The 21,220-nt window shown below is 39.9% G+C and overlaps 1 protein-coding gene across 5 annotated transcripts in view; it reads right to left on the bottom strand.

Annotated features, from left to right (window-relative positions):
- Nucleotides 1-21,220, bottom strand: part of evi5 (ecotropic viral integration site 5) — a 45,449-nt gene that overhangs the window by 1,378 nt on the left and 22,851 nt on the right. For 4 of the 5 annotated variants that reach the window (XM_014471366.2, XM_023339448.1, XM_023339449.1 and 1 more), the window contains 12 exons: nt 20,747-20,836; nt 20,435-20,532; nt 20,215-20,275; nt 18,565-18,618; nt 17,633-17,665; nt 17,110-17,256; nt 14,415-14,546; nt 14,187-14,327; nt 13,591-13,749; nt 13,190-13,336; nt 12,935-13,030; nt 3,682-3,777 (listed from right to left, as the gene is read on the bottom strand). In XM_014471366.2, the coding sequence (XP_014326852.1) occupies nt 3,682-3,777; nt 12,935-13,030; nt 13,190-13,336; nt 13,591-13,749; nt 14,187-14,327; nt 14,415-14,546; nt 17,110-17,256; nt 17,633-17,665; nt 18,565-18,618; nt 20,215-20,275; nt 20,435-20,532; nt 20,747-20,836 (1,254 nt within the window). The remainder of the gene's footprint in view (nt 1-3,681; nt 3,778-12,934; nt 13,031-13,189; nt 13,337-13,590; nt 13,750-14,186; nt 14,328-14,414; nt 14,547-17,109; nt 17,257-17,632; nt 17,666-18,564; nt 18,619-20,214; nt 20,276-20,434; nt 20,533-20,746; nt 20,837-21,220) is intronic. The other variant, XM_023339451.1, reaches the window with a different exon arrangement.

The raw sequence follows: 21,220 nt of genomic DNA on the forward strand, positions 1-21,220 counted from the left end.
GGTGCAGAGGAGGAGCTTCATCCTCAAAGGCGGAGCCAGGCCCACCTAGGTGTTTTGCACAGCTGAATGGTTGCCATGGAGATTAAAGGATTTCAAACATGTATGAAAGAAAGCAGTACTCCAGGTATGATTTTGATGAGGGAATAACATAAAGTAAATCTCAAAAAAGGATATTTTGCAATTTACATAATACTGGCCCTTTAAAAAAAAAAAGAAAAAGGATAACCTGAATCAGTTCTGTATCCATGCCAACGGAACCGATTCAGACTGAGTTCAGATCTGACTTTATATGGAATCAGTACAGTCAGATGCTCACATTCGTTCTTTTGAATGAATGCAATATTAATTAATTAAGATAATTATTTTAGTCATTCTTCAGGCAGTGTTTTCTGATGACGCAACAAATGACTTCAGTAATTCATAAAACCAAGAACAGGATGCTAAGGTTTGACTTTATTGTTGATTTTCCAACATCTACACAGTGAAAACACGCAAATATGGATCAACCACACACTGAATTCAATTATATTTAATCTATTTTTGCATTATTTTAAACACAGAAACTAAACAATTAGTCATGCAAGACTTCTGCTTATTAAGTTCAGTTTTCTTGTTGCAATTCAGCACAGCAATAAATTCTACTAAATAAACTTTGTGGACATTTTGTCTTTGTTCTGTTGGAAGCAATATCGGCATAAACAGCTTTTATTACTGTCATTTCAATGGAAATATTAAGAGTTATTAATTACTTTGAAAGGAGAGCTAATTAATTCTGATCATAACTGCATATAGACTTTTATTTTTTTCTATCATTTTACTCAACAAATGTAAAATGTAATATGGATGCAAAACATAGAAACTCCTAAAACAAAATCACAGTAACTGGGTGAACTCTGCCAGGAGACAGAACTTTATTAATGTGAGACAAATGGCTGTGAGGGAGATGGCCCATCATGCTTGGTTTTGTTTTGTAAGTTTAGAGAAGCAGCTGTTTTTTTCTTAAATAAATATAATGAAATATATTAAATGACATTCATGTGTTTTGTTCACACATAAAACACAGAAAGGAGCGTTTGCAGAATTCATCAGACTTCAGGGCTCCAGACACTCTGAGTTGCTGAAGCATTCTGGACCGTCTCCAACTCCCAACAATAAACAGCTTCACAGCGACTCAGGGAGATGAAGGTCAGCTGTGGGTCACATGACAAAGCCACTGAAACCACTCACCTCGGCCAGCCTGCCATGCAACAGACAGACATGTAGGAGAAAAGATGCGTTCAGAGCACTGCAGGCCAAAGGCAGCACAGAAAACGAGCCTACGTCAGCAGCAGCTGCTGTGGCGCGCAGAGGAAGTTGTGATGTGGTTGACTACAGTCAAAATTTCCAGAATTAAGATGCAGGTTTTTAATTAAATTAAAAAAAAAAAAAAGAAAGAAAGAGAGGGGAGGAAGGTAGTGGGGCTTGTTTCTGATACGACGTACTTTCAGATTTGTTCAACTCAGACGTGAAAGTTGACAGGATTCCTAGTAGGTCGCTGCTAGGAAAGCAAGACGAGGGTGGGAGGGGAAATGACTCGCTTTTCTCAGCTCAGTCACCTCAGTCTAGAAGAAACACTAGACTGAGCAGAGAATACACACAGACTGCAGATGGACTGAGGAGAAAAGAAAGCATTTTCACTTTTTCACATGGAAGATGAATTCATCAGCAGTGACGTCTTATGCAAATTTACAATTCATGGTTATAACGTCTACAACTTTTCACTTTTGTTGAGTGCTGCAGCCACAAACCTCAGTGCGTTTCACAGAGATTTAACATAATGCCTTGAACACAGCAGTTCATGACGGCTGCATGGTTGTCAAAAAAGTTTCACAAATAATAATCTGAACCAGTAAATAACATCATCTGCCTTCAGGAAAACCACCTCATTCATAAATATCTAACCAAAACATGGCCGATTAATGACATTAATCAGAGAAGCAGCCAAGTCTTCCAAAGAAGTTGTTGAAATCTACAACACAAGTTTGAACGGCCTAGTCCAAGGACAGACCCGAAGCCAATTGAGGATAAGTGGCAAGACTTGAAAATGAATGCTGACAAATGTTCTCTAGGTGATATGACTGAACTTGAGCTGCTCTGTAAAGAAGACAGTGGCAAAATATTGACAGGGTTTAGAGTGGAGTTAGGCCCCGTTTCCACGGAGACGGTTATCAGTGAAATCCAGCCGATCGTTTCCATGCCTACAGCGATCGGGGTCTGCCACACCGGCACGTTTTGAAGCCAGGTCCCAAAACGTCGCAGGAGGCAGGATGTGATGTGTTCCATCGGTAGAAAAACACAACGTTGGATAACGTTGGATAACGTTGGATAACGTTGGTACTGCTGTTAGAGCTACTTCACCTGCTCAGTTTGAAAAGCTGCACTGTTATAAAAATATGTGTTTTACATATTTCTTGAAACTGTCACTATTGTGACAATATGGTATCAGACACATTACATATTTAAAAAAAAGAAAATCAAGCTACTCTCCCTTTTCCCTATGTTCCTGCTGTCGATCACCTTCGTGTATACACACCCTGCCCTTGCTCTCTGCTACTCTACAGGTTCTCCTCGTCAGCACAGCCTGTCATAAATGCTAAGGCTAGTTAGCATGGCCACTGATGACGGCAGATAAACAGTTTCCTGGAACAGTGAGATGTTTCTCTGCCATTAGCACTTTTAGCAGCGTGATAACAAGCATGACTGACAGCGCTGAGACCCTCTGGCTCTGATTGGTTGTTTTTGATTTCTACAGACAGCAACAGTAGCTCTGAGAGGAAGTCAATCTTTTCAGATCATCTCTCTCTGGCAGTTTGAACAAATATGTGATAAACATATTTTTGTAAAAGTTGTATACTGCAGCTTTAACACAATTTCTGATAAGGAAAATATACATGTGTGTTACGTGAGCACTGGGCTGAGCCAGAAACATATTCATGTTTCCTAAATGAGGTGGAAGCTAAGCATGAAAAATACATGCACATTTCAACAATATGCTACAATCACAGCGCCATCAAGTGGCCTGGCATGACAGCTACAGCTGACTGGTCTAAACATGAAATCTTTCCCAAATTAACATCTGAAAATACCGGCAGACATGGCTTTTGACGTGCCTCAAACCTTCCACTGTCGGTAGAAAGACGCTTCTCAAACATTCTCACTAAAGGGGCTGAATTTGGAGTATTTTATATGTTGTTTTTAATTCCAATTCAGAATAATGTACCGTTTTTACTGCGTCTGTCACAAACATCTCAGTAACACACTTCAGGGTCTCCAAGCAAATGTGAATAAGGTCCAGAGGTATGAATACTTTTGTAAAGCATTATAAATGAGCATCAGAACATTAACATTCTGGTAAGTGCTGCGTTCGTTCTAGTGCTTCAGAGTGAACGTGGAAACTTGAGGGGCAGGTCTGTGTCTGTCAGAGGTGCGCAGTGCGGATCCCGCACAGGAAGTCTCTGGGTGTAGTTAACACTTCTACTAATCTGTAAACCAGCTCACAGAAAAATGGAAAGAAACGTGAAGTGCTACATCAAAGGGCTGGCATCAACACTCCACCTGATCATTAACCCCAACCATGAACACAGCCTCGCTAAAAACCACTTAATGAGGGCTGCATGTGGTGCTTGTGAGAAGCAGCCTTACCTCTTGTTTCAGCTCAGATATCTGGTCTTTGAGGTCTCTGATGTACTGGCTGGAGTCTGTGTGGTTCAGCTGCCCTTGGACCTTCCCTTCTTCTTTCTGTTGCAAGAGGAGATGTTACACTAACGACAGATCAAAGTGAAGTATTCTAGGTAACAACAACCACTTGAAGAAATGAAGAGTCTCTGCACAGGGCCTGACTGGCACAGAGGGAGATTCTACATCAGCCTGTGATGATAACACATGTTGCTGGACAATAAATTGTCTCATCGGTAAACGATAATATTGTCGTTTAGTGACCATTTTCCAGTTGATAACAGGATAATAATGTGTGATACTGCAGTCAACTCCACTAACACAAATACTGCATCTGAAAAACATCCATTAAAACTTAAGTTTGCCCTCTCAAGGACGAACATTGTTTGTTGAAGGAGTATATGAATAAATTTGAAAACATGATTAAGTGCAGTTACTGTGTGCAGTTTAGTGATACAAATCACATAAATGTGACTGGTGTCCTAAAGGAGTGTATTATAAATGGATGTTTTTCAAATGCGGTATTTGTGTTTGTGGGGTTGACTGCTGTCATACAGTCACAGGCAGAGAGTTACATGAAAAATAAGAAATAGTTCATATTGTCACTGCTACCATTATCACAGTAGTACCACGAAATATTGTGATAAGACTATAAGTCCATATCGCCCACAGCGACTTAAAACTGGAACTGGAAGACACATTAAAACTCAACCACCAAAAACAATAAATAGAGCTGAAATTAAAAGCACACAAAACTAAAACCAAACAAAAATGCCCGTTCAAAGACATCAATCATCAGAATGGAAATGATTGAGCCGACTTGAATTTATCATGCAGTTAATTGCTAAATCTCTGATTGCGACAGGTTTAATTCTGCATGCTTGACTAACATTCTGAGGAATAAAGAAGTGCAGGCTTGTGTGGCGGGTAACCAAAGTCACAGATGTCTGGGGGAAAACGGCAAACGCTGCCATTTGAGCTTGATTTCCTCCCGAGGCCCTGGGGATGAGGCCGAGTGTTGGCCCCGACGGTTAAACAGAGCATGTGATGTTTACCTTCCTCACTAAGACACCTGCAGCCAACGGGGGCCAATCCGCTTCAAACCTCAACATTCAGTGCACTTTTAGTTTGAAAGCAAATTCAAATTCAAAAATACTTTATTGATCCCAAGGGAAATTTAATTTTGTTGCAACTCATAGTAATTCAAATTCTTCTAACAGTTATTGTAGATAGTGATGGCTGTTGGTAGGAAAGATCTCTTGTAGCAGCTCTGAGCTAAAATATTAAAGAGAGCTGGGGCGCTGAGGCCGGCCAACACCCCGAAATACAGACAGGATCCTCTGCTCCTGTGGTGACTTAGTGCTCAGGTCTGCAGGTCCCAGAAGGCTCTCTTTTATCTAAACAAGTGAGTTTTGTTCCAAGATTCAGTTGTTTTTGAGGTTTAGCGGCTCCAAAACACTGCAACAAAAACAGCAGGCCGTTAATGAGACTTCCTCCTGTTCAGCTGTGTGCATCAGCAGGTGTGGGAGCGAGGCCGGGCGTCTCCAAAAACACTCTCCTCCCGTCCTCCCATTTCAAGACTCCAGCATAAACCGTGCGCCACGTCGCTTCTGAAATGAACTTCGTTTCAGCTGGCTTGCAGCCCTGGACTGAACTAAACATCCTGTCAACATCACATCCTGCGTGAAGACAGAAATATCGACCAAATAACTAAATTACAACTTAGAATTTCTTCTGAAATCCCGTCTAATTTCATTCGCGCGTTTCCCATCAGCTCGCTGTGGACGACGGTGTTTAGGTTATTCTGAATGTGCACAAAAACATTTTAGAGGGAATGTGTGAAACTGCGCAGTGTGTGGGGCAGAAATGCATCGCTGTTTTTGTTTAGCTGAGAGTGAACTTTCCGTCCTCGATCCGCAGTCCAACTTAGAACAATAATAGCTGCAGGATCGGTGCAGATGCATTCGGCGCATCAGCAAAACATCTTAAGACATTGCTGCACAAATCTCTGAGCATGTCATAGAAACCTCAAAATAAACCATGCATGCCACCTTTGGTAGAGTCTCTGCTTCAAGATGAGAAACCACTTCCTATCAGACCAGAAGACAGTGAGGCTTGTGGCGTGCAGAGGCCATGGCTGACGGAGAGAAGGAGGTTGTTCGACTTTAAACTGAAATCAGGCATCCAAGTTTCGTTGACCACGCTCTCCACCATCTCTGTCTGTTTGGAGTTGTTCCTGCAGGACCGTTTGGACTGAACAAACCCTCCCTCTGATCATAACCCTTCACGTGAAAACCGAACCGTCACCAATGAGCAAAACCTTCCCTGATAAGGAAGCAAACTTCTTTTTTTTTGTCTCAATTCCCTTTAGATTAAAACCATTATCGCTCCCCACAACTTAAAGAGCAGGTAACCAAACCACAGACCAAAAAGCCAAAAGTGCCACACTGATTTAAATCCCTGCTGAGTACAGAGGGGGAAAAAAACACTAAACCAACAAGTATCATCTGATTTCTAGTTTCTGTTTATAAAATAGAGAAGGACCGAGGTGTAAATAAAGTTAAAAGGCTTGTTCGTGTTATTGACACACTCCGCTAAGAGTTCATTACGTAGATTCTGCAAAGTATGAGGGCGGGAGTGAGTTTTCTGTGTTGGGTGTTTGTGCTCCATCACTTAGTAACCAAACCTCAGACCACACGGTGTGATTGTGTGTTCGCCTGAGGAGAAGATGAGGGGGAGGCTTTCTTTTGTCAAAGTCACACTTATAAATAGCTTGTATTTCTAGCTTAAAATATAAAAACAGCTAAGCACAAGCATGCATGCACACCTGGATTTTTTTTTTTTTTTTTTAAAAAGCTCTTCTTCGTCAGAGTTGTTTTCACCTTATCACATAATCAAAGTGGTGTGAAACTCAATAGGTATTTTAAAAAGTACCCCTAACTCTAGCCTCTAGCCGGAAAGATGGTCTGAAATGAATGCTAGGTAGCGCTAGCTGAAAGGCTAAAACGATTGGTGGACCAACCATTTGTAAAAGAACTTTTCAAAGACGTGAAAAACTTTCTGCAACCTTCTGTTTTTGCTTCAGTCACAGTTTTTGCCAAACAATTTCAAGAGTACACAAAAATAATCGAAGTGAATGCAAAATGCGGTTTTAAAAAGAGGACTCATTCAAATGTATTTATTTATAAGATTTATTTTAAGAAAAGCTAAGGTGCTGTGGCAGCGCAGGGGGTAGAGCATGACCCATATAAGGAGGCCTTAGTCCTCGACGCAGCCGTCGCAGAATCGATTCCTGGCCTGGTGACCGTTGCTGCATGTCTTCCCTCTCTCTCATTTCCCACTTTCCTGTCCAACTAATATTAAATAAAGGCTGCCTGATCCAAAAAGAAGTGGGGGGGTGAGGGGGAGCTACCAATTGCCTGCCTAATAAGATCAGGAATTAATTGTGATCCATCACATTTCCTGAAACTCACATTTTGATGTAAAGCCACATCTAAATGCCATCACTGTCTCACATCTAAAATGAAGAAATTACTGAGACACTGCCTGACATACAGGCCTTTTTCTGGTTTGCTCTGCATCCCCGGAACCAGAACCAAACATGGAGAAGCAGCATTCTGTTTTTATGCTCCACTAATCTGGAACACACTTCCAGAAAACTGCAAAACAGCTGAAACACTGAGTTCCTTTAAATCAAGGCTAAAACCACACCTGTTTAGAGTTGACTTTGATTAAAAACAACTGAGACATTGATCAAAATAGTTGATGTACATTTGATTATTGATTTTGATGATGACATTTGACAAAATGTATAACGTTTCTTAAACAGGTATGTTGTGTTTTTATCATGTGAAGCACTTTGAACTGTCTTGTTGCTAAAATTGTGCTATGAATAAACCTGACTGACAACATAAAGTTGGATAAAGGTCACCCTCACAACAGTTTAACACGGTGGTGGTTGTGTGATGGATCGGGTTTATTTGCTGTGCTGCAGCAGAAAAAATCCTCCAAGATAAAGTCTGACCATCAGTTTATGACCTTAAGCTAATGAACACTTGGGGTTTGCAACAAGGCAGGGATCTGAAGCACAAACAAATCTGATTCTGAATGGCTAAAGTAAAAAGTCCAAACTTTAATATGAATAAAATGAATGAAATTTGCCTTAAATAGGCCATTAATATTTGAAAATCCTCTAATTTGGCTGTATTGAAACATTTCTACACAGAAAAGGGCCTCAGCCTTTTCATAGCTTTGTAAAAGACTCATTGATAGATAATGTAAACATTGAAGTTAAAGTTGGCAAAACCAGGTTTTTGTTTTGGGGTCACACTGGGTCAGGCTGGTTCAGCATTTCATTTAAAGCTGTTTGATGACCTTGAGAATTGAAATATTTATGAATAAGCAATGAAATGACTCCAACTACAAACATAATTCATTAAAGCGTGCCTATAGATAATAGGAAAACGTCACCAAAAACATTTCAACACAATTTCCACAAAAACATGACCAGCACATGTTGCCACGCAGAAACAGGAAGAATTATCTGGCAGCAGTGCTGCTGCAGTTCTCCTCAGTGCTGCGATGACGTAACAGGCTTTCAGAAAAACAACTTATCAGAAGCTTCATGCTTCTCAAAGAGCAAACTGGAGCAACAATTTAGAAGAAAGGAAGGTGATCGGATGAAGTTAATGTGGTCACAAAGAACAGAACTGAAACCAAAACTAGACTCATGTCTGCAACACAACACACTCCAAAGCTACCACTGACTGCCACACTGCAAACTTTTATAAAAGATGGGAAGTAAACAAAACAAACTGAAGCAATCTTAAATACCTCCATCAATAGATTAATCTCTTAAAAAGAGAGAAAAACGCTCTAGTACGAGAAAATTGCACTAAAAGTGAAAGCTCATGAAGAAAACTTAAAAGTTACTTACAGTCAGACATGGTTATTCAGAAAGGTTTGATAAACCGCATAACCAAAGAGTTGAGTTCAAAAGCTGGATATTTATCAGATATAAGGGAAGCCAAAAGGTTCAGATATGTGGAAGCACTCAAGAGATCATTTTCATTTAAATGTTGATTTTCTGAAAAAACATGAAGCTATCTTCTCAGGACCAATTGCACATCTATCTCACATTCTTCACATTCATCCAGCACACTTTATGTCAACTAAAAGGAAGTACTAGACTCCAACTGTGTGAAAGGACTTGCAACTTTAAAAAAAGTATTGTGTACTGCTAACCCCAAATATACAGTATAACTCAATATATTGCAGATGTTGCATTCAGATAGCAGAACGCACAGGATTCATTCTAGAACAGTGTAACTCACTCATATTTATTTAGCATTTTAATTCTTCGTTTCTCCTCTCATAAACAGAAATTTCTATAAATATAGTTACTTTTTTAAAAATATATCTCCGAACTGGGTCATAAGAGCTGATGCTAAGAGGGTGAACCCGGGTTTGGACCCAGGCCGGTCTGAGCTCTTCCATTGCAAAAAGGCATTTTGTTGGAAATCTGAGCCGAAGCCCAAATCACTGGTTGCATATGAATACCACCAGAACTTTCACAGGAAGCAGGAGTCAGAAAAATAATGAGAAAAGCTGTTCAAGAGCCAAAGGCCACATAGAGAGATTTTCACAAAAACCTGAAAATGGAAGGTAGGATTTTTTTTTTCTACAAAAAATCCCCAAACAAAGCTCTAAGCACATTTACTGCGCAAGAGACTCCACTGTTGAAGGAAAAGCCTGATGAAGTGCTTTTATAAAAAATTACTGAATAACTTTGAACACTGAGAGAACATGCTATGGTGTGATTAAGCCAGAGCTGAACTCTTTGGATGTCAATGAAGACGCACCATGTTTGGAGAAAGAATGGTTCTGCACAAACGGCAGGACCGGACTGACGTTTCCAGGTAGGAACGTCATCGTGTGGGCTGACCGACGGATGGGGAAATGTTCTTGATAACACTCTGAAGACAAAGTGAATGTGCATTTTCCAGACACATGAGGAAACTCTTGACTGATTCAAGAGAAAAAAAGTCAAACTCAGCTCTCACCTGGTTTTTATCCAACTGAAAATGAATGGAAAGAACTAACAGTCAGAGTGCGCAAAAAAAAAGAAAAAGAAATCCTCCATATTTGTAGGCGGTTTATATGGAAACACCTGAGCAGGGCATGTGACAAATGGCTTTCTTTATTATTATTAAATTAATTCCATAGTGTTTAATACTTATTTCTTATGCCTTTTTTATATTTACCAATAACTTCATTTGTAAAGTAATTTGCTTTAATTTCTTTGCAGCTATGGATTACATGTATTGTTAGGAATATGTGGTGTGTAATTTTATGTCAAAGACATTATTAGAAATATTTAAACTGACAAAAATGTACTTATGCACCCAGTGTACAGGTGAAAATATGAAACAGCATCAGCCTTATATTCAGGCAATCGGCCAGCAGCAGAAAATCCTGTAGTGGTTGACTTTTACTTTTAAGTCAGGAAATTGTGTTCTTTCAGCCAGCTGGTCGACAGTATGCAGCAGCAGTAGTTGGATTATTAGGTCTTTGGATTAATTTTCTACCAGAAAACAGTGCTACCTAATGCTAACTAAGGTCACAAACATGCCTGTGATTAATACTAACTGGAAGAAAAGCACCACTTCTTTACTACACACTCGTCTTCTGGAATTACATCTACTGATTCTCAACAGAGATCATTTCCATTGATAAAAAATGTTGACTCAACAAGTTTAGCAAGTTGTCAAATTACTAAAATCCTTCAGAATTTCAAGCACACAAGGAGGCTACATGTGGGCTAAATGCCAAGAAAAGCAGCGACAGACGCTTACTCATTTGTGACTAACCAAAAAGAACCTTCTCGTGGACTTGGGGAAAAATATTATATATCCTTTCTGTTTGCAAAGAACTCCCAGTGAGGCCATGTCGCCTAAAATGCACACCGAACATTACAGAAAATCACAAACTATAAGAGTTTGAATCAAACTGTTGAAGTGAACCCGTGCAGATGTGATGCTGCAAGACTTGTGAGGATGCTCTATAGAGGTGAGCCTTTGAAGGCCTGACGGTGGGGAAGTCAGAGCAGAAAGCTGCGACAGAAATACACACAGCCCAGTGCATTTTAAGAACACAGAAAAGAACCAACTTCCTCTCACTACAACTTGTTTACACATAATTTGCTGCCACGCTCCACAAACGTAACGCAACAAAATCGCTGTGGGTTGTAAAATGCTGAGTCCGCAAACACGTTGAAGCTTAATTAGATTTGAACTTTAGATCCCTGTATTTCTGTTCATGGCTTCTGGACGGAGTGGTGGTCACAACAGATGTGTGTTGACGTGTTTGTTGTGGTCAGTCTTGTTGTTATGCAGCATCTCACACATGTTTGGGGATAAATACTGGGTCCTTCTCACCTGCCTTTTGACGTTTGTTTATAAAGGACACAGTTTTAAGTGTGTTCACTTCAGTTAAATATAGTTTTATCTTGAGAATGATAGAGTTTTAACCCCAACCCTTACCCAGTAAAAGAATAGTGTAAAAATACGTTTTGGGACATATCTATGCACGCCCTTTATAAACTAACATTTTATAATCAAACTTCAATCTGTTTTATTAGGATTTTATGTGAGAGAATCCGAAGGATACGCCGATATGAAAATCTGAGCTCGTATCAATATCCTATATTAATTAGGGATGAGCTGATCCACTCTTTTCACTTCCGATACAGATATCTGAGGTTTAGTATCGGCTGATACCAAACAGCTGAATCAAATTAAAATGTTTCCTTTTTTAAACACAGACATAAATGTTCTGACTAACAAATTTATTTGATAACTCTGCACCAGCATATATATATATATATATATATATATATATATATATATACCAATGGATTCAGAATCTTAGCCAAGCATGGACAAACAACATAAGTTGAATCTGTTCAGTCAGTGTGTCTGATCCATAAGGTCAGATCTATTCAGTTTAATTCTATGCTTTGTGCTCTGAGCACCATCATGCTTTATTATTTATTATTTTATTTTATTTTAGAGTTCCTAATTACACGTTCTGAACCATTTGAAAAGAAGGTTTGCTGCAGTTTATTTTTACATGGTTAACCAATGTAGTCAAACTACTGTTTTCATCAGTTTAAGTTTCTTTATAATTTACTTTACATTGGCTGTTATGCTCCAAATTACCGTCACTGATACCTTTCAATATTGGTACTGATACAGATAACATCAGATTGGTGAATCTCTAATATGAATGTTGCTGTTATAGCTGAAAACGTATATTAACTGATATTATATATGTGATATTTGACTATTCTCTCGACATCTTGGGGGGGAAAACAGACCACAATGACTTCACCACTGCTTCTCTGCTTCAGTTAAACTCCCCACAATCCTTTGCTGCGCCACCATCAGTCACATGACCAAACATGCTCCACCGTCCCTCCAGAAACAAACAGCAGCAAGATGGAAATAAATACCCGTTGTTAATATTTGCCCAGTTTTTTTTTTAATGGGACCGAGGTTAAAAAATGACGATACCGAAGTTGGTGCCAATATATCGTCCGTTTTTCAGATCTTTATTGTAAAAGATTTATGAAGCCATGAATCTGTTCTTTCCACTATCCAATCAGATGCTAATTTATTTTAGTGTGTCAAAGAAATTTCATATAAACTACATTGAAGCTTTGTGGTTACTTCGTGACTGAAACTGAAAAACCTTCAAGGAGTGTGAAAACTTTTGTGACACTCTGTGTGGGACCCATTAGTTGGTAAATTGTCCCCTGGATGTGTTTCTGCTGAAACTAGGTGAAAGCTTATCAGACGATGTGTTAACTGTGTCTCTATGGTAACAAAGAACAAACACCAGATCAGGTAAAAATTTCCAGACGAATATAAAATTCTAACACTTTTAACTCCCTCTCCCTCCCCAATCAGATCTTTGTGTACTTCAAATCAAAGAATAAGTAAAAAACCACAGCATCAAATATCTGTCATATTAAGAAATAGCTACGTGCTTAACTTCACTTCCTCTTTTGAATTAAAATAAACTACAAATTTGCTTTGACGCCCATATATTTCACGATGAGAGAAATTTCCCTCTGTGGCTGAGAATGATGAGATATGTGTGATGTGGCTTGTGAGGGAGTTGAGGAAATCCAATGCTTGCTGCAGAGCTGGGACTTTACCTGAATCTCCAGCTCAGAGATCTGTTGCTGGAGCTCTGCCATGGCAGCAATGTTGTCAGCTTCCCTCAACCTCACAGCCATTACTTCTTCCTTACTCTGCAAAAAAAAAAGAAAAAAAGACATCAGCTCTTCAGTTTAAACACTCCTTTTTTCACCAAGTTCACAAGTTGAAATTCACAGCTTGCACCACAACTGAGCTGTGGTGGCTCGTCCCTGCAGAGGTGGTGCTAAAACGCTACAGCAGGCTCTTTGTACCTTGCATTCAATCTCAGCTTGCCTCCGCTTGATCTCTTGTAGCTGCACATGCAGATCCTTGTTCTGGGTGGTCAGCGTCTGCACGCGCTCCTGCAAACAGCGGCTCTCCTGTTCGGCCCGTCGCAGCTGATTGCTGTGAATCTGATTCTGGAGAAGCAGCAGGAAAAAGTTTTTTATAGATAAATGTACGGCCTGTGGTTTTGGATCAAACAGGCAAAAATGCAGGTGAAGTAGAAAGCTGCTGCCCTCTTAAGGCGAAAGTATAGCATTACAACCTGTGGCTTTTGAAAATGTCCCGTAACACGGTTGCTTTTTGTTATTACACTTAGCTTAGATTATATGTAAAAAAGAGTAGAGAAGAAAGATAAAAAGCTTGATTACAGAACAATGTGAGCGCTGACCTGAGTCTCCATCTCCAGCAGCCTCTGTCGAGTTTCTCTCAGCTCTGCCTGGACCTCGGCTTCTCTCAGCCTCACGCTCATCAGCTCGTCCTGCAGCTCACTCAGCGTGTTCTTCTTGGGGCTGTCCTTCCAGCGACTCGCGGTGCGTGCCAGGTGGCGCTGAGGAGACGGCTCACAATCAGACTCTTTCAGCAACACCAAGTCAGGGTTCCTACACAAAATGAACTACTCCTCCAGACCTATGCTTCCGGAGTTCTTTGTTCATTTCTGTCCACATACTTTAAACAGGAAATAAGAGTAGGAAAGTGGGAGGCGAAAAGCGGCTGGAAAGTGGGTGGTATTGGGAATAAAATCTGGGAATTTTTTTTTTTTTTCCCAAACAACATCATAATTATCCAGACCTGGAAAGGTGTTCAATCTCAGACTGTCCCAGAGTGCACAGGAACCCTTCCTTAAACTAAGCACATTTGCCTGTGGAACATACTGTAGCTTACATTTCCATCTATCAATCACTCACTTGATAAATTTGCAGCTTTTTGAATTTTGGTCATTGTAAAGTCTCGGTGTGATTTATGCCCAGCTATCCTGCTGCTCACCTGCCAGTGTTCTTCCAGGTCTCTGACTTGCTGTCTCAGCTCCTTCAGTCCAGTCAGAGCCTCTGCTTCCCTCAGCTTCACCCCGATCAGCTCCTCTTGGAGTCGCGCCACGTTAGTGTCATCTGGTAGTGACGAGTTCCTCTGCAGAAAGGTTGTTCAACATACAGATGAAACTAGGGTTTGTGAGCCATGTAATAAATAAGCTTGTGTGCACCTGCAGCAGCTGACCTTCTCCATATCGAGGATCTTGTCTTGCATTTCTTTGAGCGCACACTGGGACTCGGCCTCCTTCAGCCGGGCCTGGACCAGCTCCTTCTCCAGCTGCAGGACGGACTCCTCTGAAAACCGAGGCGGTCCCTTCTGCAACCGACACAGAATGACAGTCAGAACGCAGTCTGAACGCAGTCAGAATGACAGTCAGAATGATGTTTCATCAGTGAATGGTGAAACATCATCATTCACTGCCCCCAAAAAGAAACAGTCTACTGAACAGTCAGTAATATCCATCTCCATACTCTCAAGGCCTCTGCAGTGTTTCTCCTCTCACATCACATCATTAATTCATGTCCATTCATTGTTAAACAAGGCAGCAAATTATGTAAAACAGTGTAGCGCGTCACATTACCATGTGGAATCCAAACATGAATAATTAACAAAGTTAGCCCACCAGATATGCACAGAGAGGAATCTGAGAGGGAGGGGCTACGTGTGAAATCACCCAGCTACACACACAGCTGCTTACACATTCATGAACACACACCGTAAACGGTGACAGATGTGTGTAGACCTGTGTGTAACCATTTTTGCAAGGCTTTCTGCATTGCAAAACAGGTCGCTATCTAGAACCAATGAGCATCGTGAGAAGAGCTAAACCCTGTGGGGGGATTTTCTGAGGCAGACCAACCCAAGACTTCAACGTTTGCAGTGATTTAAACTATTTTACAAATAAAAATCAACTGAGCCCATACTTTGACCAAATTGTATTCTACTGGGGGAAAAAAGGATCCCATAGCATAATGCCACCATCACCATGTTTCTCAGTGGGTTTATATTAAAAAGAAATGACACACAGGAGGACTCTGCTTACTAGTTAGGCAAATTATGAAGGCAATTGACTACATTGAATTCTATTTAGGGATATCAGATTAAATACAAATGCACACCACACTTTTAAGATTTTTATTTGCAAAAGAAAGAAAGAATGGAAGAAAACCATGTATTTTGCTTAGGTCATTTTGTCTTGGCGTGTCATATAAAATCCCCCCCAACATCTATTAAAGTTGTAATGTGACAAAATTGTGAAAAGGTTTGAATACTTTTATTCAGTATTATATGCTAAATTTGGTTAAAAATGTTTTTTGGGGGGTAAAGAGGCAACTCAAGCAGCCGAATCAAAGTTTCTGAATGAGTGTTAAGCGACTAGGTTTACTGTCATTTCTAACAGCCGCCAAGTTTTGGTTTTGAAAAATTGGATTGCTGTTATGATGCAGGACAACACAAGTTCAAGAACAAATTTTCCTCATGACTTTTCTTGGTAGGTTACTGTATTCTTCTTCTTAAGCAGCCGTGGTACTGAATAAGAATTTACCGGTATATATTTTATCAAAAGTTAAATATCTCATGTTACATCTGCGACCTTAAGACAGACAAAAAGATTTTTATTTTTTTTTAAATTGTGAGAACAACGTCATATTGTTAGTAGAATGAAGACGCAGTCTTACCAGAAGAAAGTCGTAAAATTACCAAAAAAAGTCATTTTACTGAGAGCAAAGCTTTGATAGTTATCAAGATGTGACAAGTTGTGAAGTCTGTGATTCATTCTTAAAAATAAACACTCATTCCAAAGTCCTGCTACTGGAAATCATTTGAATCTGATGTGTTAAAAGATCAAGTATTTCCTATTTGTACAATACTACATTATAACTTAACAAGATGCTCAACATTTCTGATTTGATTTTTTGTTATTTTTGTGTTAGTTATTATACAATTACTTCTTCATTATCCTAATATTAAGGTTTTTTTCTTGTATAGTTACAACTTTATTCTCGTGATATGACTTTTTTGTCGTGTGACTTCAATCTGATATTATTAGGACTTTTTGTCTTGTAGATTTATTTGATTTTTTTCTTAGCCTGGCTCTAATACTCCTTTGTACCAGCCTACAGACATGTGCTTTTTTCCCCAAAGTCAGTGGGTGTGGCGTACAACTCTGGAAAAAATGAAGAGACCACTGCACTGAATTACACTGAAGACCTCCTAGTTATTCCGCCAAATATTGATTGCTGAACTCTTCCTGAGTTAAAACATTAGTATTGTTGTTTCTAAATGAATATGAACTTGTTTTCTTTGTATCATTTGAGGTCTGAAAGCATCTTTTTTGTTATTTTGACCATTTCTCATTTTCTGCAAATAAATACTAAATCTTTACTTGGAATTTCAGAGACATGTTGTCAGAAGTTCATAGAATAAAAGAACAATGTTCATTTTACTAAACATATACCTATGAAGAGTAAAATTAGAGGAACCAATCATTTTAAGTGGTCTCCATTTTTTTCCAGAGCTGAATATTCAGGTGTGTTCAATAGTCAGGAAATTATGGTAATAGACAAGTTACACTAAGAAACATTATCAGGAAGATAAACTCCATGAACTAATAAATAATTTGTGTTTTTTACAGATCTTATGATGAATGATAAGTGTGTGCAGAACATGTATGAAGGTCTCTTCTCTAGACTTTTGAACATGACAAAATTTCTGTTATCTGAACCTCCAGTTGTTTCCAAACCACATTCATCTTTAAAAAAAAAAAGGCAGTTATCTGAAAGCTTAAACCCAAACCTCACACCCAGATCTGAGCTGTACGCCGCCTCTAACGCTACGCGCAGCGTCCTGCCATGCGAGGTTTTTCCATCCCCCTGCTTACCGCTTGTGGCTGCTGCTGAAGCTGCCTGATGGTTTTCCTGGCCTGCTCCAGCTGAGCAGTGGCCTCCTCGCTCTGCTGTTTGACCGTGGTCAGCTCCCGCTTGACCAGGTAGTTCTCCTCTGCCTCTTGGGCTCGAGTCACTTGTCCCTTTGGACATAAGCAACCGAGGAGGGGTGGGATGAGCACGACAGGAAGTGAAACGGAAAAGGCGGAATGGGTGGGCGAATCAGACAAGAGGTGGGAATGGGTTTTCATGCTCGTTTGAACGCTGGCAACTGTGATTTACATTAACCCTTAGCTGTGCTAAGCTGTGATCCTGTCATTTTGTCCAACATGCCATAATGTGGAGTTTCATGCACTGGATAAACAATGTTATCAGTTGCCATGTGATGTAGTTCTTTATTCATTAGAGTTCATCAGATTCTGATTGGTCTAGGATTTAGCTAAAGTAAGCATGCAGTGAAAAACAGAAAGAGAAAGATAAGGGAAGGGCTGAGTTGGATAGAAAAATAAAGGAATATACCTGAATCAATCTATCTGCCAAGGAAGCACTTTCCTACAAAACAGAAATATCAACAGAGACAGAGGGAGAGAGACAATCCAAAGGACAGTTAAAGCACACAAAAGAACAACTGATTGCTTCAAAGAAGAAATGCAATGTTCATTTTCTCTCCATTGTTTAGTAGCTGAACCATCAGGTAGAAAAGGAACATTGCAGGTGCGGTGAAATAAAGTGGAGCTAAGCTGGTGACAAAGTGAGGAAATAAGTGGTTCTGCAAACAAAAAGCTTTGGACGTGGTTAAAGCTGACAGGGAAGAAAGCTACAAATACCTACAGTAAGCAGATACAGGTTGGTTTAAGTGAGCAGAAACATCTCATCCAAGTTTTTTTTTTCTTAAAGTCTTCGGTTAGTTATGAGTTTAAAAAGTCAAAATGCCTCGCCCGGAGCTCAGTGCTGAAGCAGCAGCCCAGCAGACGCTCCTGTTATCCACACCAGACCTCATGCATGGTGCAGCAGCAGAACTCAGTCTGACAGCATGCCGATTACCCAGCATGCAGTGCTTCCAGCTTCCAACACCAAGCGTCGTCATTCACATTCCACATCTGCTACACGCAGTCTCTCCAGTCAGCAACATCCGGGGAGATGCTCACCAGTTTTTTTTCTTTTTCTTTCTTTTTTTTTTTGAGGAAAAAAAACTGCACTTTAGAGACCGTTACCATGGTGACCTGGAGATGAAATTCAACGTCTTCTGACTTGATTTTATGGATCAGGAAATCCGCTTTTCAACTCAATAAGTTATCCTAAAAGCAGGCAGCTTCCCGTATGTGCAAGTCCGGCGAGTTAGTGCGAGAAATGGCTCCATTGTTAGGAGGGATGCATGACGTCTGGGAAAACCATGGATTAGAGTTGAACTGGTGTGAAAGGAGAAGTATGTGTTTCTGTGGTGAACTCACTTTTTCTAGTGTGTCTATCCTCTGTTTCAGGAGCCTATTCTCTGTCCGTAATCTCTGAAAAACAAAATATACACAAAGGATGAACTCATTAGCCACAGCAACAGACTTCTGACTTCTAACAGTGGCAGCAACATTTTGGTGGATAAATTAATTTTCTTGCATGATTTCCATGTCAGTAGTTCCAAAAGGCTGATAAACACAAATGTTCATCTTTGGTTTTGAGACATGACGATACAGCATCTAACAAATCTATTCACACCCCTTTATCATTACAATTCTATCACATCACAACCTAAATGTTTCAGTGTTGCTAAGCAGAAGACCAATAGCTCTGTTTCCATTGACCATGTAATTTGAAAATAAAATTGCTTAATGGAAACATGACACTTTTGGAAGAAAAAAAAACAAACTCCTTTTCCAATATAAAGTTTTGGTGCTAGGATGAGGTATTATTTTGACCGTATCAAAATTGGTTTATTTCGCACAACTGCAAACTTTTCACGCGATCAATCAATCATTCAATCAAATTTTATTTGTATAGCACCTCTCAGCAAAAAGGCATTTACGACTTTGTATAAAAATACAAAGTCATAGAACACACAAAAAAACACTTTAAAATGAAACTCCAAGTCAAGTGTTTTCTCGTAGTTTGCCGAGTTGACATTCCTGTGTGGGATAATTTAGGCTCGCCACCTGCTTCCATTATTCTCTGCAGTACAATAATAACATGCTTTTACAGGGGAAGATTGTTATTTTGGTCATTATATCTGTCTGGCGTCTTGGTATCACTGGCTTTCCATAACCGCTGAACAGAAGCCCGTCTCTGTGTGTCAGGAGAAGTCCCATATGACTACAAATGCAACTTTTCTGATGTCTGGAAGTAAGGAAGGCTACTATTGGCTGCTTTGTGGGATGCACAAGGAAAGCAGGGAAAACAGGGGGAAGCATGTGGCATCTGCACATGGAGCACACAGTAAATATGAACAACAAGTCCATATTCAAATTCAAAAATACTTGATTAATTCCAAAGGGAAATCAAATGTCAAGCATCTTCAATGAGGAAGGATTTCCAGTAGCAGTCAATCTGACTGTGAATCTGAAGAGGCCTCTGACCGAATGCATTGTTGCTGTGTGACAACAACAACATGAGGCTGTTACAGGATACTATCAGCTCAATGTAAAGTCAGTAGACGTGATATTTTACAGTAACATGTCCTGGATGTCACCATCAGTTGTTGGCAAGCACTGCCAACCCAACTCATTTGCTTTTGTCGCTCCTCTTTACTCTCTTTCTAGTTTCTAGTTGATTCTAGAAATTCAAGAAAATCCTAAAGATTACAGCATTTTTTGTGCTAATGCATCATTGTGAGTTTATTGCAAACTTTTCACAAACAATGCTCAAAACCATTGGGCTTAACTGATGCTAACTCACACCAGCAGGTGGCAATATTTCTTATTTCTACTCCATTGCTGCCTCCGTCTCACTTGATGTCAAGTAACAAAAATCCAGCAGCATCAGGGATTGTTACCCAATGACGTTTTACACACGCCTGTTCAGAGAAAAACTGCAGCAGTCACGCATGTGAAAAAACAAAACTGTACTGCATTTCTGATTAGAGGTTCCTCAGTGCATTAAAAGTACACACACACCTTTATCTCCACCTGTTCTTCCATCTCTTTTGTTTTGATTGTAGTGTACTCCTTCTCTAACCTGGAAAAGAAAAGACAAAAATACCTAATAAATTGGACTGGTCTAATAAGACAATACAGCACTGGATATTTGGAAATAAATAAAGAGCTTTTTATATTCTAATCTAACTGGATTATAAAAGAAGATGAGTTCAGTTTAAAAGAAGGCAGCAGGGCTTACTTCTTCATTTTCTTGGCGTTGTATTTAACTTGATAGGCAGCCTGGATGACCTTATCTGGTCCGCTGTCAAACTGATGTGGGATGACCTTTTGGAAGTGCTGAAATGGGAAGAAAAGTAAGAGAAGCAGATTAACTGTGCAACCTGCTGTTTGGTAAACTGCTGTCCAACTTCCCAGAGTTCCACCCACAGCTGCCATATCCACATAGGACCCATGTATCAATTAACTGGGTGTGGTGGAGCTTCCTTCCAGGGAACAAAGTGCAAATTGCAATGAAACCTGAGCCAGCTGAGTAAAGAGTGACGGTGTATACCTGTAACATTCCCTCCATGTCGAGCTGGATCAGCTCAGCCTGGTTCATCTGCAGGATGGCCAGCCCCACACGGAAAACGATCTCCAAACCCTGAGGACAGATCAGCTGGAATCAGAGCGGGAAGCTCAGCCTGATGAGAACCAGTAACGCACCGATCCGCTTTATTTCACTTCCGATACCGATATCTAAGGTTTAGCATCGGCCGATACGATCCGATACAGAAAAACAGCCGAATTAATTTAAAATGTTTCTTTTCTTTTTTCATAACCTGTACCAGTACAGCACACATAAATACACTAATAGATTCACAAGATTGGTCAAACATGTAAAAACAGCACAACTTTCATTTGTTCAGTCAGAGCTATTTATTTTACAGCCAATGTAAAATAAATAACAGAATCTGAAACTGATAAAAAAAAAAACAATAGGTTGACTACCTTTGTCAAACATTTCAAACTGTTCAGAAAGAACAAT

The sequence above is a fragment of the Xiphophorus maculatus genome, chromosome 9 (assembly GCF_002775205.1).
Source record: "Xiphophorus maculatus strain JP 163 A chromosome 9, X_maculatus-5.0-male, whole genome shotgun sequence".
Lineage (NCBI taxonomy): Eukaryota > Metazoa > Chordata > Actinopteri > Cyprinodontiformes > Poeciliidae > Xiphophorus > Xiphophorus maculatus.